The sequence below is a fragment of the Vipera ursinii genome (genome assembly GCF_947247035.1).
Source record: "Vipera ursinii genome assembly, chromosome: 2".
NCBI classification, from domain to species: Eukaryota; Metazoa; Chordata; class Lepidosauria; order Squamata; family Viperidae; genus Vipera; species Vipera ursinii.
In genome coordinates this window covers 3,332,190-3,346,962 of record NC_139513.1, presented here as the reverse complement: position 1 = coordinate 3,346,962, position 14,773 = coordinate 3,332,190, and the positions used below count along the sequence as shown (strand labels likewise).

At 38.7% G+C, this 14,773-nt stretch overlaps 1 protein-coding gene across 1 annotated transcript; it reads right to left on the bottom strand.

Annotated features, from left to right (window-relative positions):
• Positions 1–376: 376 nt before the first annotated feature.
• On the bottom strand, positions 377–8,784 carry LOC310633239 (vomeronasal type-2 receptor 26-like; the record flags this gene model as incomplete). The annotated part of the gene is made up of 2 exons (XM_083350927.1): positions 377–1,287; positions 8,691–8,784. 2 exons carry the CDS (start codon positions 8,782–8,784, stop codon positions 377–379), a joined length of 1,005 nt encoding a protein of 334 aa, XP_083207053.1.
• Positions 8,785–14,773: the final 5,989 nt, after the last annotated feature.

Sequence of the window (14,773 nt, the reverse complement as noted above, 5' to 3'; positions counted from 1 at the left end):
TTTGTTGCTCTTCTCTGTACCCTTTCTAGAGTCTCGACATCTTTTCTACATCGTGGTGACCAAAACTCGATGCAGTATTCCAGGTGTGGCCTTACCAAAGCATTGTAAAGTGGTATTAGTACTTCACTTGATCTTGATTCTATCCCTTTAAATGATTCTATCCCTTCTTTAAATGATTTTCAAAGAATTCTTTTTAGCAAGATTTATTGTGATGAAAGGAAATAGAGTAAAAAGATTCCAGCCATTCAACCATTTCCAATTTAGAAACATGAAATTCTGATCTTTTTGACTCCAGCATACTATCTAAGTGGAAATAATTAATATTTGCATTCAAAAACAAGGAGCTTTTGCAATTCTTTACAATATCATAATAGTGTTATGTTTTTGCATTTATTCTGGCTGTAATCTGCTCCTTTGTGTTCAGATCTGGCCTCAGTATGATAATGTAGCACTTAGGGATGAATATGCAACCCAACAGACCAGCACTGGATGCCAAGATGGAGAAGACCTGCACAGCCACCATGTATTTCCCCTTGGTGCTCAAGTAGGTGGGCACAAAAGTCACCCAGACACTGCAGAAGACCAGCATGCTGAAGGTGATCAGCTTGGCTTCGTTAAAGGCCCCAGGGAGATTCCTGGCCAGGAAAGCCACTGTGAAACAGATGACAGCCAAAATGCCCATGTAACTGAGGGTGGTGTAGAACATGACAACAGACCCTTCATTGCATTGCAGGATGATGACTCCAGGTTGAGAGTGGAGGTCATATTCAGGGAATGGGAGAGAAAGTCCAAGCCAGATGGAGCAGATTATAATTTGGACAGCAGAACAAGAAAGGATGATGGAGTTGGCCAAGGTCTTCCCCAACCATCTCTTCATTCGGTTTCCTGGTTTTGCGGCCAGGAATGCCAGCACCACTGTGATTGTCTTAGCCAAGAGGGAAGAAATGGCAACTGAAAAGATGATGCTGAAAACTGTTTGTCGGAGAAGGCAGGTGGCTTTCCTTGGTTGACCAATGAAGAGAAAAGAAGACAAGAAGCAAAGCAGGAGGGAGACCACAAGGATGTAAGAGAGGTCCCGGTTGTTAGCTTTCACAATTGGAGTTTCTTTATATTTAATAAATATGATTAAAACAAAGCCTGTAGTTAGAAACAAGAATAGGGCAAAGGAAATCAGGATGATTCCCAGATGTTCTTCATAAGACAGGAAGGTTATAACTTTGGAGATACATTGGATTCTCTTCTCATTTGCATATTGATCATCTGGACACTTGATGCATTTTTCTGTATCTGAGAAAACCAAAAGGATTATTTTTTTAAACAATCTGTCCTTTCATATTTATAAATTAGCTTCTTAGGACAACAACTGATACCAGGAATCTGCCTTTCTTCTGGTGTCACCCACCTTCCTGAATGGAGATGGTCCCCTCTGGACAAGGAACACAGTCATAGCAACAATCTGGCTCTCCTTCTCGCTTCTGCTTGACAAATCCAGGACGACAATTTTCCACACACCTAGACAGAGGCAGAGACTAAGCAGAAAAAGATTGGCAAAGAAAATGCATTAGGACATTTTCCTAACACATCATTATCTCTACCCAGTAAAAAGTATCCAAGGGCTTCACAGGGGTGACTATAACCTAGCCAATTCCCTGCATTCTTAATATTTTTTGTAGTATTTTATTAATTTTCTAATTTTACATTTAAGTATTTAAAAAGCAATGTGGTGGCTGGGTTAATTGATAATTCAATAGCATACAAAAATCTTTAGTACAAATTTCAAGGTACCACATCAAATATTTCCTCTCTTTTTTCCCTTAATATCTACTGTCTCATATTTGAACTAATACAGTTCTTATTATATCAATTGAGTAAAAATAGCATTATTACATTTATCAATAATTTTTTAGCTTATACATATGAAACTCTTCAAAAGAACTTCGAGGCATTGTTTACCTTAAAAAAATCTTTTATTCAAGAAGCATAATATTGGGACTACATAGTTGAAGCCAAAAACTGAATTCCCCTCCCCTTGGACCAAAGTAGAAAAGCGCAATTCCCTCCTCCATCTAAAAGTCATAAATCACATTCCCCAATTGGCTTGAAATACGGGCTCTCTCTACAGCTCTCCAGCCTGCCAAATTGTTATCAACTCTAGGCTCAGTAACCTTGAATTCCCACGGCTTAGTTTTTTGTTGTTATGACTAACTGGACTCTCATCCACATCCCCCCTCCCAGCATCAATCAATTCTAAAACTGAAAGAGAAAAATGAATGCATTTCCATTAACTTTTAATATTTATACTTCCAAGTTTTAAGTGACCAAAGTTTTCTTTATCTCAATTCATAACAAAGTCTAGTATTTAAAATACACATCTTGTGACCAAAGTTTTCTTTATCTCAATTCATAACAAAGTCTAGTATTTAAAATACACATCTTGTCTATTTGAGTATATTCTATTTTAATTGATAATATAAAATCCTCTCTAATAAATCAAAACCCCAATTTTCTTCAGCCTTATTCTAGCTTTCTTCCTTTGCCAGCTCGCCTTCCATCTCAGTGCTTTTAAGTCATTAAATAGATGTTGTTATATATATTTGAAATAAGAGAGACTATCCAGTTGCCATTTTTTGAAGGGTTAAAATAATCTCTCTATTATTCCAAATCCCCATAGTTGTCCTGATATGTTTGTCTTCCCTTCAATCTGTTCTTCTTGCTCCTCAAATTTCTTCTGATTTATATAGAAAGTCTATTCCATTTTCAGTGTTGTCAGTCCCTTTTTTGCATTTTTCATTGACTGTATTTGTCGGTCAGTTGAATCTTCTATCATAGTATTTAATTGTTCCAATTCTTCTGTTATCTTCTGCATAGTTGATTCTTTAATTGTGGTCAAAATTTGGGTTCGTATATCTAGGCTGACATATTGTTCTTTTCTGTAGCATCTTATTTCATCACAAGCTGAAAGAATGGTTTCATATATTACTTTCAACATAAAAAGAATCTGTTCTTGGTCTTCACCCATATTCTCTTGATGGTATGTTAAGTTGAGGGCTTTAAAGTAAGAGAAGGAAAATAATTTTATAACTGGGTATAGGACACAGCTGAGCTTCTCACAGTTGGTATTTTTCAAGGTTGAAAAAGTCTTATCTATAGTCTGGGCTTCAAGCCAAGTCTCCTTTAGACAATAAAAGTTGTAATATCAAACTTGGCCACAAGATGTCACCAATGCCATTTAAGGTTTTTTAAGTCCAAAATTTTTATAATCCTTTTTCCAATTTTCTTTTTTGTAAATAAAAACTAAAGTCTTCTGTAACGATAAGAAATCTTTTGATTCCCAAATTTTAGAAGCATATAAATCCAGTTAGATTAAGGTTATTCTTTCAATGTTTTAACTCCCCTGGATAGTCAGTTGCTGCTATTCTTACAGGGTGGGATAGAAGTTCCCTTCCCTCTCACGGGGGGGAAGATGCTTTGGGCAGCTTTTACAGGAAAATAAAATACTTGGGATTGAAGAGAGGTTCAGATCTCAGCCAGTCTCATCTATGCTGCTTTAGAAGTGCCTTGTGGTAAGTTTGACTTTGGCTGTCTGCAGCCTAGTGACGAGCCATATTTCTATGGCTGGTCTTTCGTCTGTCAGTTTGGAGGACTGCCCCGGATCAAGTGGAAAGGCTACCCCGCGATCAAGTGGGGATCCCTTCCTTGCTTGTCGCCCCTACAGGGCGACTCTCAACCCTTTCCAGGGTCCCCCAGCAGAGAGAAACTGAACACGGAAGACGGAGCTTGCCTTCCAGCATCCGTGGCAACCGCGGATATGAAGAGAATCCCACATCTTTAACTAGTTAAATTTATAGCATCCTTTTGCCCAGAGAAGATTTAAGGAAGCTAACAGTATAGAGAAAATCTAAAACTATAATCAAATTAGGCCAATGGAATCCTTTGGAGGGATGCTTTCATTCAAGTGGGCTTCAAATGAAGTTTCTGTTAGAAACCAAAGATCAAGTCAAACTATTTTTCCTTTCAAATTGTTTGACATTATGTGATCCTTGGTATACTATGAGTTTGGTTGTTGTTGTTGTTTGCAGATGTTTCATTATACAACTGGGTAATATCATCAATGCCAGAAAAGAATGGGGTTTGCTCACTCTTTCTGTACAAGTGGCTTGGCCTGTTTATGTATAAGTGCCATGTCTGACATTACTATAGATCAATCAATCCATCAGAATACAGTAGAGCTGGAAGGGACCTTGGAGATCTTCTAGTCCAGCCCCCTATTCAAGCAGGAGATCCTATATCATTTCAAACAAGTGACTGTCCAGTCTCTTCTTAAAAACCTCCAGTGATGGAGCACCCACAACTTCTGAACGCAAGTTCTGTTCCACTGGTTAATTGTTCTCACTGTCAGGAAGTTTCTCCTTAATTCCAGGTTGCTTCTCTCTTTGATCAGTTTCTAACCATCGTTTCTTGTCTTGCCTTCTGGTGCTTTGGAAAATAAGTTGACCCCCTCTTCTTTGTGGTGGTCCTTCAAATACTGGAATATTGCTATCATGTCACTCAAGTCCTTCTTTTCTTTAGACTAGCCATAACAAATTCCTGCCAGGAGTGATTTTCATTTGGGTCAAACTCATGTTTCAGTGCGTCAATTTTCTGAGTGCAGGTGCTTTCTCAGATCACAGTATGTTTAATCATGATTAGTTCACATGAACCAAAACCCTTGGACCTCCTACCTAGGAGTAGAATGCCTATTGCACTATTGAAGAATGGTGTGAATGTGTGTAACCCTAACCCTCCCTACATTTACATCCACACATTAATCTCAATAGAATAGAATAGAATAGAATAGAATAGAATAGAATAGAATAGAATAGAATAGAATAGAATAGAATAGAATAGAATAGAATAGAATAGAATAGAATAGAATAGAATGGAATGGAATGGAATGGAATGGAATGGAATGGAATGGAATGGAATGGAATGGAATGGAATGGAATGGAATAGAATGGAGCTGGAAGGGACCTTGGAGGTCTTCTAGTCCAGCCCCCAGCTCAAGCAGGAGAACGTATACCATCTCAGACAAATTCAGTCCCTTCTTAAAAAACCTCCAGTGATGGAGCACCCATGATTTCTGAAGGCAAGCTGTTCCACTGGTTAATTGTCCTCACTGTTAGGAAGTTTCTCCTTAATTCCAGGTTGCTTCTCTCCTTGATTAGTTTCCAACCATTGTTTCTTGCCCTCTGGTGCTTTGGAGAATAATTTGATGCCCCCTTTGTGGCAGCTCCTCAAATACTGGAATACTGCTATCATGTCACCTCTATTTCTTCTTTGTCAATGCTGCAAACATTGACATGTTTTTGCACTGACAATATAAGAGGCAGCCTTTTGCTTTAACTGTTTGAATTCCTCCGCGGGAGGAATTCAACCCAGATGTTTTGAGAATTTTGTACTACTACTCTTTTGTAGTATAATGATCTAGTCTAGTTTATTTTATTTTATTTTATTTATACACTGCCCTTTCCCTAAGGACTCAGGGCGGTTTACAGGGTGATTAAAACAAAAAATACAAAAGTTAAAAACAGTTAAAAAATTTATATCCGTCCCTGAACAAATAAAACCCCAGTTAAAATTAAAATTAAAATTAAAATTCTCAGCCTGGGCCAGAGAGCTCGAAGATCCAGGTCTTCAGGTCCCGGCGGAATGAACGGAGGTCGGGGGCAGTCCTAAGCTCCACTGGCAGCTGGTTCCAAAGGGCAGGCACACCCACTGAGAAGGTCCTATCCCTGGGTGTTGTCCGCCGGCAATCTCTTACCGGCGGTACCCTGAGAAGACCCTCCCTGTGGGAGCGCACTGGACGAAGGGAGCTTGATGCCGGCAGCAGGTGTTCCCTCAGATAACCTGGACCCAAGCCATTTAGGGCTTTATAGGTCATCACCAGCACCTTGAATCTCACCCGGAGGGCAACCGGGAGCCAATGCAGCTCGCGGAGTAGAGGTGTTACACAGGAGTATCGGGAAACCCCCATCACAACTCGTGCGGCCGCATTCTGCACCAGCTGAAGCCTCCGAGTGGTCCTCAAGGGCAGCCCCATGTAGAGAGCGTTGCAGTAGTCTAAACGGGAGGTCACGAGCGCATGAGTGACTGTGCGTAGGGCATCTTGGTCCAGATAGGGTCGCAACTGGCACACCAGGCGAACCTGGGCAAAAGCCCCCCTAGTCACGGCTCCTATATGGTCTTCAAAATTGAGTCGTGAATCCAGGAGGACGTCCAAGTTGCGAGCCCTATCAATGGGGGGTAACACCTCACCCCCCATCATTAGAGGTGGAATAGCCTGGTTAGCCCGAGATGCCGATATGCACAGCCACTCAGTCTTGGCGGGATTGAGATGAAGCCTGTTTCTCCCCATCCAGACCTGGACCGCCTCCAGGCAACGGTCTTTAAGATTTTGCAAAACAAAGAATATACGCCATACCTTGTTCAGTAACTTCAGATGTGATACAATACTTTTGTTGATAGTAAGTTTCTGCCTTTCAAAACTGCCCATTTGTTCTCTAACAAAGGACATATCGGGCATAACTACCAAAATTCTGATGTTTAGGTCAGCTGTTATATCTCCATTTGAATCCCAGTACAGTTTCTTCCTTGTAATATTGAAAAACACATTCTTGTCCAGAAAGCGATGAAGCTAGAATGAAAAAAAAAATCAGGAATCCCAAAGGAGTAAACTAGGTTTCTTACTTTTTTTTTAGTTTACAATAAACTTTATTTTTTTTTTTTGACATATGACATTTCTACAGTTGCCTAACTTGCAAATACTCATAAGCGGGAGAGGAAATGTCACCCCTATCTTCAAAAGTGAAAAAGGAAAGAGTCAGAAAATTACAGACCTCTCAGACTGACATCAATTAATGTAAATATTCTAGAGCAAAACTTAGATCATTCATAAAAAGTGAATGGTGATGAAGTAATTTCCAAAAGCAAAAGCCAAAAGATTTGTCAAGATGAAAGATTACCAAGCTAATTTCCTATTTTTTATCATTTAATTTTCTTAATAGATTTTGGAATGCTGCTGATAGTATATACCTTGAATTTTGCAAAGCTGGGAGTCAGGTTATTGAGATGAAATTGAAGAGACGGCTGGCAGCTGGGTTAATGCCACAATGAGCTTTACAAAGGACAAAGGACAAGGAGCACACTGTGAGATTGTCTGTCTATGCTCCGTGAGATAAGATTGACAAAATCTGAAGGGATCTTGTCAGCTGCTCCTGAGTAGATCACTGGGAGCTTTGGAGCACAACTAGCTCCAAACCTCAGATAAAAACTGTTTATGGACACTAAATCTACTTTGTAAAGCACATTTCTTTGGGGGGGAAAAATTACAGCAAATAGAGACCTTCAACACACATAGAAAAATTAGTACCAATCTGATGAACGAGCCCTCACCCAGGGAAAGAAATAAAACTAAGAGAGAAAAGAAAATAAGACTGAAATTAGAAGAAAAAAAACTGTATAAAAATTTCAACTAAGAAAATAAAAAATGGGATATCAGTTGAATTTGGATTTTTTTTTACTTCTACTTCTGTTTAAGTAGATAGATAAATAAGTAGATGAGAGAGAGAGACAGACAGATAGATAGCGAGAGAGATAATAAGATGATGATGAAGATAGATAGATAGATAGATAGATAGATAGATAGATAGATAGATAGATAGATGATAGATAGATAGATAGATTAGATAGATAGATTAGATAGATAGATAGATAGATAGATAGATAGATAGATAGATAGATAGATAGATAGATAGATAGATAGATAGATAGATAGATGATAGATAGATAGATAGATAGATAGATAGATAGATAGATAGATAGATAGATAGATAGATATTGTGATGACCAGTGCTTTTTTTGTAAAAGAAAAAGGTGCCGGAACTCACACATGTCATACAACCCGCCTTGCCTACCCTACAAGGTTCCATCCAAAAAAGGTGCCGGAACTCCGTTCTGAGCGTTCTATGATAAAAAAAGCCCTGATGATGACCCAGGGCACAGCACAGAGGCAATGCAGTCAGCTGGCAATTCAAACAGTCCTTTAATGCCTCCAAATTTTCCCCAAATGCTTCTGGCAAGCCTCCAACTAAAGGAAACACGCACACCCTTCAGCTGACTCTGGCTGCAAGTAGTTTCACATGCCTCTGATTAGAAGTGGAATGTACTCAAGGCCACAGAGATAACAAGGAATAACACATAAATCATAAACCTAACGAGTCTGTTGTGAATACAACCTTGCCTGAGCAGTTTCAAAAAAGAATCCAAAATACAGGTCCAAGGTCTTTAACCATTCAAGCAACGTTGTCAGTCAGTCCAATAGCCAGAGTTTCCAGGTTTCCAAGCAGAAGTCACAGAACAAGAGATCAGCAACAATACACAAAACTCCAAGGAATCAGCATTTGTTCCCGAGAAATGCCCCTCTCCACAGCGTCTCCTTAAATCTCAGTCTCCAGGTGTGCCTTGTGGAGAGGGGCAGGATGCCCTCCTCCCAAGTAGTTGAGCCTGCCTGTGTTGTTCCCTCCTTCTCTCCACTCTCCGTGCTCTTGGATCAGGTGGGGGTGGCCCTTGCTCATCGCCTGAACTCTGTCTCTCCTGTTCATCCTGTCCCAATCCTGAAGGGCCCTGGCCTGCCTTGGCCTGCTCTTCCCCACATTCCTCTGAAGCCACAGAAACCTCTCCCTCGCCCTCCATGGGGTCCTGTTCCAGCTCATTTTCCTCCACAGATTCAGGCTCCAACAGAGGCATGACAGATATAGACAAACAGAGAGATAGATAGCAAGAGAGATGATAGATAGATAGATACCCAAGACTCATATTTATAGGACTAATATCTATCTAATAGCCTTGGTGGAGCAGTGGGCTAATGCCTCCTTAAGTAACACCAGCTGCCTGCAATTAGTGCAGGTTCGAGTCCCACTAGGCTCAAGGTTGACTCAGCCTTCCATCCTTCCGAGGTAGGTAAAATGAGGACCCAGATTGTTGGGGGCAATTAAGCTGACTTTGTAATAATGCTGCTTGGGTGTGTGTGTGAAAGCCCTAATAAGCAGGCACATACATAGAATGAAGGCTACTGCTAAGCTTGTAAGCCACCCTGAGTCTTCGGAGAAGGGCGGGATATAAATGGAATTAAAATAAAATAAAATAAAATAAAATAAAATAAAATAAAATAAAATAAAATAAAATAAAATAAAATAATAAAATAAAATAAAATAAAATAAAATAAAATAAAATAAAATAAAATAAAATAAAATAAAATAAAAATCTATCTATCTATCTATCTATCTATCTATCTATCTATCTATCTATCTATCTATCTCCATAGATTTTTACAAAGGGATAAGAAACCAAAAGTCAAATATAAAATTGTAAAAAGTAGAGGAGATTTAGCTTTACCTGACTTTAAATAGTGCTTTGCAACATGCAGTTTGGTTTGGATGAAAGAGTGGATCTTGCTGAGAAACCAAAATGTAGAATTGGAACTGCATAAGCTGTGATTTGTTTGGCATGGAGGTTTATGATATGAAAAGTAAAAGTCGCTGTAAGAATTATTAGGTGAAAAGTTCCATATCAAGAATGAGAAATAAATAGGAACTCAGTTGTGCCTGAAAATATCTTTATCGACCTCAGCAAAGGAAGCATTTTATGGAAAAGAAACAGCAAATAGTAAGAAATAGCTAACACAGCTATTAATGCAGGAAGATGGAGAGCTTAAGACGAAATGAACAATGCGAGCAACTGCAATAGAATATAGTCTTCAGTGGTTTTCATATGCACAATTAAAAGGAAGGTTTGATGTAGATAAACCCTCTCTACATGGGGCTGCCCTTGAAGTCCACTCGGAGACTCCAACTGGTGCAGAATGCAGCCGCGCGAGTTGTGCTGGGAGCTTCCCGATACTCCCATGCTACACCTTTGCTCCGCGAGCTGCATTGGCTGCCGGTTGCTCTCCGGGTGAGGTTCAAGGTGTTAGTGATGACTTACAAAGCCCTACATGGCATGGGTCCGGATTACCTACGGCAACACCTGCGGCCGGCGTCAACTTCCCTCCGTCCAGTGCACTCCCACAGAGAGGGCCTCCTCAGGGTGCCTTCGATCAAGGAATGTCGATTGGTGGCCCCCAGGGGGAGGGCGTTCTCTGTGGGCGCGCCAGACCTTTGGAACCGCTTGCCGGTTGAGCTTATTATGTATTGCCCTGTTCACCGCCCTGAGTCCTTCGGGAGAAGGGCAGTATACAAATTAAATTATTATTATTATTATTATTATTATTATTATTATTATTATTATTATTATTATTATTATTACTGGAATTTTTTAAAAAAATTATGTTTTATGTTTAAAAAAAACATAAAACAGAATCTGAAATTGAACTATGTACAAAAGATGAGCATGTAATACCGTGTTTCCCCCCAAATAAGCCCTAGCTTGATTTTTGGGGTGGCCCCCAAAATAAGCCCTACTTAAGACCCTGCCCACTCTTGTCCCTGTTAGAGATTAAACTTGATTTGGGTGACAATATTATATAATGGAGTAAAAGCACCTTTAAGGAGTTAAACGGCCTAAGGGTGTGGCTGTAATTATTCCACATAAAAGAGAGTTAGATGTTACACGTAGTTGCTCTTGTATATGTGTTTGATGTTAGTGTTTGGATACCTCTTGTTCTCTTGTTTGCTAACTTGATATTTATTCTCTCAAGAATCAACTGCTTGCTACAGTGTATATTGTTTTTGATATTGGTAAGCAGCTTTTGTATTTTGATACTATGTTTTTATGGACTGACTTTTATGTGCATGATACTGGATTGATACTTGGACTATTTCTTACTGTGTTTCTTTTTGTTGTCTGAGTAAAAATAAGTTATAAAACTCGTGTTAGTGCATTACTGTTTGCCTAAAAGTCCCAGTACAACTTCCACTGTGTATTAATGATACTCTGTTAAACAAACCATTTTTTCAACAACATATTCTAACAATGGTTATGGGCCCAGATCCAGTGTGGTGCTGAGGACAGGCACAGTATTGTATTTATATTTCCTAACTGAGTTTTCAAATTCAGACAATGGCACAAGGACTATTCAATCCATTCTGCATTACCCGGCTTAATGGGTCAAACTACGTATCCTGGTCTACACAATGTAGTTTGCTATTACAAAATCAAGGTCTTTGGAAAATAGTCCATAATCCTCCTGATGTAACTGCCTGGGATCCAACTAATGAAGAAGATAACAAGAAGATTGTAGACTTCAATAAAGACAATGATAAGGCTTTATCTATCATTGGGCTAACATTAGGAGACCAACAGCTAGTCCATGTGCGTGGAGAAGAATCTGCTGCTAAATGTTGGGCTAAGTTGAAAAAGATTTTTGTTCGGGACAGTGTTGGTGCTCATATAAATCTTACCAGAAAGCTATTTAGAGCTAGACTGGAAAAGAATGGCGATATGTTAGCTCACCTTAACTTTATAAAAGCAACTTTGTTGGAACTGCAAGAAAAAGAACTTATTTTCTCAGAGCTTCACCAGGTTTACATCATTTTATCATCATTGGATGAGAGCTATGATGCCTTTGTATCGTCCTTGGAGGTTTTGTCCAAAGAAGACCTAACTGTTTCTTCAATAACTGGAAGGTTGTTGGAAGAATCAAGATGTCGTATGGAGAGAAAACAGTTGAGAGAGCCATTGCAACAAGAAATAAAGAAGACTGAATCTGCTTATATTTTAAGGAAATGCTTTAATTGTGGGTTAAAGGGACATATTGCTAAGTTTTGTCAGAATAGTAATTGTCAGAGAAAGGAAAGCCATAGAAAGAATAAAAAGCTGATTAATGTAGCTGTAGCTAACAGAACTACTAATAACCACAATTGGTGGGTGGTAGATAGTGGAGCTACACACTGTATTTCAAAAATAAAAAGGGATTTTGAGAATATAAGGTCTAGTAAAAAATATATTTCTATGGCTAATGGCTGGAGAGTCAAGGTCTCTGGAGAGGGTAAGGTTTACTGTTCATTTTTAAAACAAAATTTGGAAATGCTATATGTTCCCAGATGTGATTATAATCTATTATCAGTTAAGGCATTATTGGAAGCAGGTTTTAAAGTTACTTTCCAAGGGGAGGAATGTCTTATTCAAAAGAATGAAGTGAACTTAATAGCTAATATGAAAGACGGTTTGTTTGTAATTAGCAATGATCCTATTATAATGGCTACTACTTGTACAAATCAAAAACCACATGATGAATGTATTCATTTATTACATAGAAGATTGGGTCATGTGAATTTTAATACACTAAAAAGAACTGTAGCTTTGTCTAATGGGTTTAAGTTAAAGGCTTGTAAGAAATATCTACAGTGTAACGTATGTGGTAGAGAAAAGAGCAGGGCAGCACCAGCTAATAGGTTAGATGGATTTAAAACCACAACTCCATTAGAACTGGTATTTATGGATTTGATAGGTCCTATGAAACCCAGTTTAGGGGGTGCTTGCTACATATTAAATATTCTAGACCATTATAGCAGATATGGGTTCTGTTATCTCCTTACGTCAAAAACTGAAACTATACAAACAATATCTAATTGGCTCAAGTTTGTACAAAGGAAAACTCAGTTAAATGTAAAAACCATAATAACAGACAATGGAACTGAGTTTGTTAATAAACAGTTCAATGAGCTGTTAGTTTCAGAGGGAATAGAGCATAGACGTACAGCTTCTTATAGACCTCAGCATAATGCATTTGTTGAACGGAGGGGCCAAACATTGCAAGCTATGATTAGATCTATGATTGAAGATTCTGGTTTACCTGATAGCTTATGGGGAGAAGCAGCAAAATGTGCTAATCATATTTTAAACAATGTGGTTAGTTCAGCTACAGGTAAAATTCCTTATACCTTATGGTATAAGAGAAAACCAAATCTTAGTTATATTCACACATTTGGGACACCTGCTTGGGTACATATTCCAAGTTCAATAAGAAATAAAGGAGAACATAGAGCTAAACAATTATTTTTTGTTGGCTATGAGTTAAACCATAAGTCTTATCGGTTCTGGGAGAAAGGTACTAAAAACATTTATTGTAGTTCTAGCGCTGTTTTTCAAGAACAGTCAGGCTGGGAAAGGGTAGAAGATATTGTATATATTCCTCAACAAGATTTAACTAACTCCTCAAATGAAAGTGATAAAGAAGAGGAGGAACCTGCTAGAGAGATCAAACAAGAACCACTGATAGTGGAGACAGGAGAGGAAGAAGATAATAATGTAAATGTACCTATAAGTCCAATAATTCTCAGAAGGTCTAACAGGGAAAGACGACAGCCTGATCGTTTCGAGGCAGGTTTAATTTGTCAAATAGACATTGAACCTTCTAATGTTGAAGAAATAAAAATGTATCCTGAGAATGAAAGAAAGAATTGGAAAGTAGCTATGGATAAAGAAATAAAGTCTTTGCAAGATCTTAATGTTTATCAAGAGGTTAAAATACCTAAAACAGAAAAGTTAATTGGATGTAAATGGGTTTTTAAACTGAAAGAAAGTGTTACAGGAGAGGTAATACATAAAGCAAGATTAGTTGCTCAAGGATTTGCACAGAATAATAGTGATTATGATGAAGTATTTTCCCCAACGTTAAGAGCTTCCACTCTTAGGGCTGCTTTAGTTTGGGCAGCAAATAAGAATTATAGTATAAAACATGTAGATATTGAAACTGCTTATTTGCATGCAACATTAAACCATGATATATATATGAAAGTCCCAGTACAACTTCCACTGTGTATTAATGATACTCTGTTAAACAAACCATTTTTTCAACAACATATTCTAACAGTCCCACCATCTGTTTTTGGCAGGCAGGATTGCATACCTCTCCCTCCCACCTTCTGCCTCCGCCTCCTGCCGTTCCAACACTGTGATGTGCCTAATATACAAGATGTATCTTGTGCCAATTGAAAAACATGAAGGGACATTTTATCATGCATGGTGGAGAAGGAAGAAGGAGGAGGAGGAGGAGGAGGAGGAGGAGGAGGAGGAGGAGGAGGAGGAGGACAAATACACATGAAGATACAAAGAAGTTTGAAGATTAATATTGTAAAGAAACTACACTGGGACTTACAAACAATGAACTAGAAAAGAGCTATAGAAAATTGATTCATCTAGGATAACAAGGAAAAAGCAAATGAAATGATGATTTATTGATTTAATGATTTAAGAAGTGGTTTGAATAAGGGCTTGAAAGATTTATGCAACAATTAAGAGATTTAACGTTAATTAATTAATTAAGATTTAACAATAATATTAAGAGATTTAACATTTAAGAAAGGCCATACTAAGGCTTTGTAAAGTGATATTAATAGTGCACATGATCTTGATTCTATCCGTCTATTAATAAATAAACTTAATTACAAGAAAGCTGATTCTGTGCTAAACAATAGGAAAAACATATCAGAAGGAAGAGCAGCGCGATGGTGAACCAGACCAGATCAACCATGCTTGGCGTCCAGTGGGAAGGCAGAGGCCCATCTCTCAGCACATGGATTGGCCATCAAGACAGATGCCTCTAGAATTTGTTGAGTTAACCCACATAGTTAGTTGTCCCATATGGCAGAGGCAGCTAGGGAGGCATGGCCAGGGAGGAGTGGCCAGAGAGGGACACCTGCGGAGGGGCAGCTGCTGTGGGTTGGAGGGGATGGGAGAGTGAAGTGAGGCAACCAGGGCAAGGTGGCTGCCAGCAATTGTCCTAGACCCTGCCTAC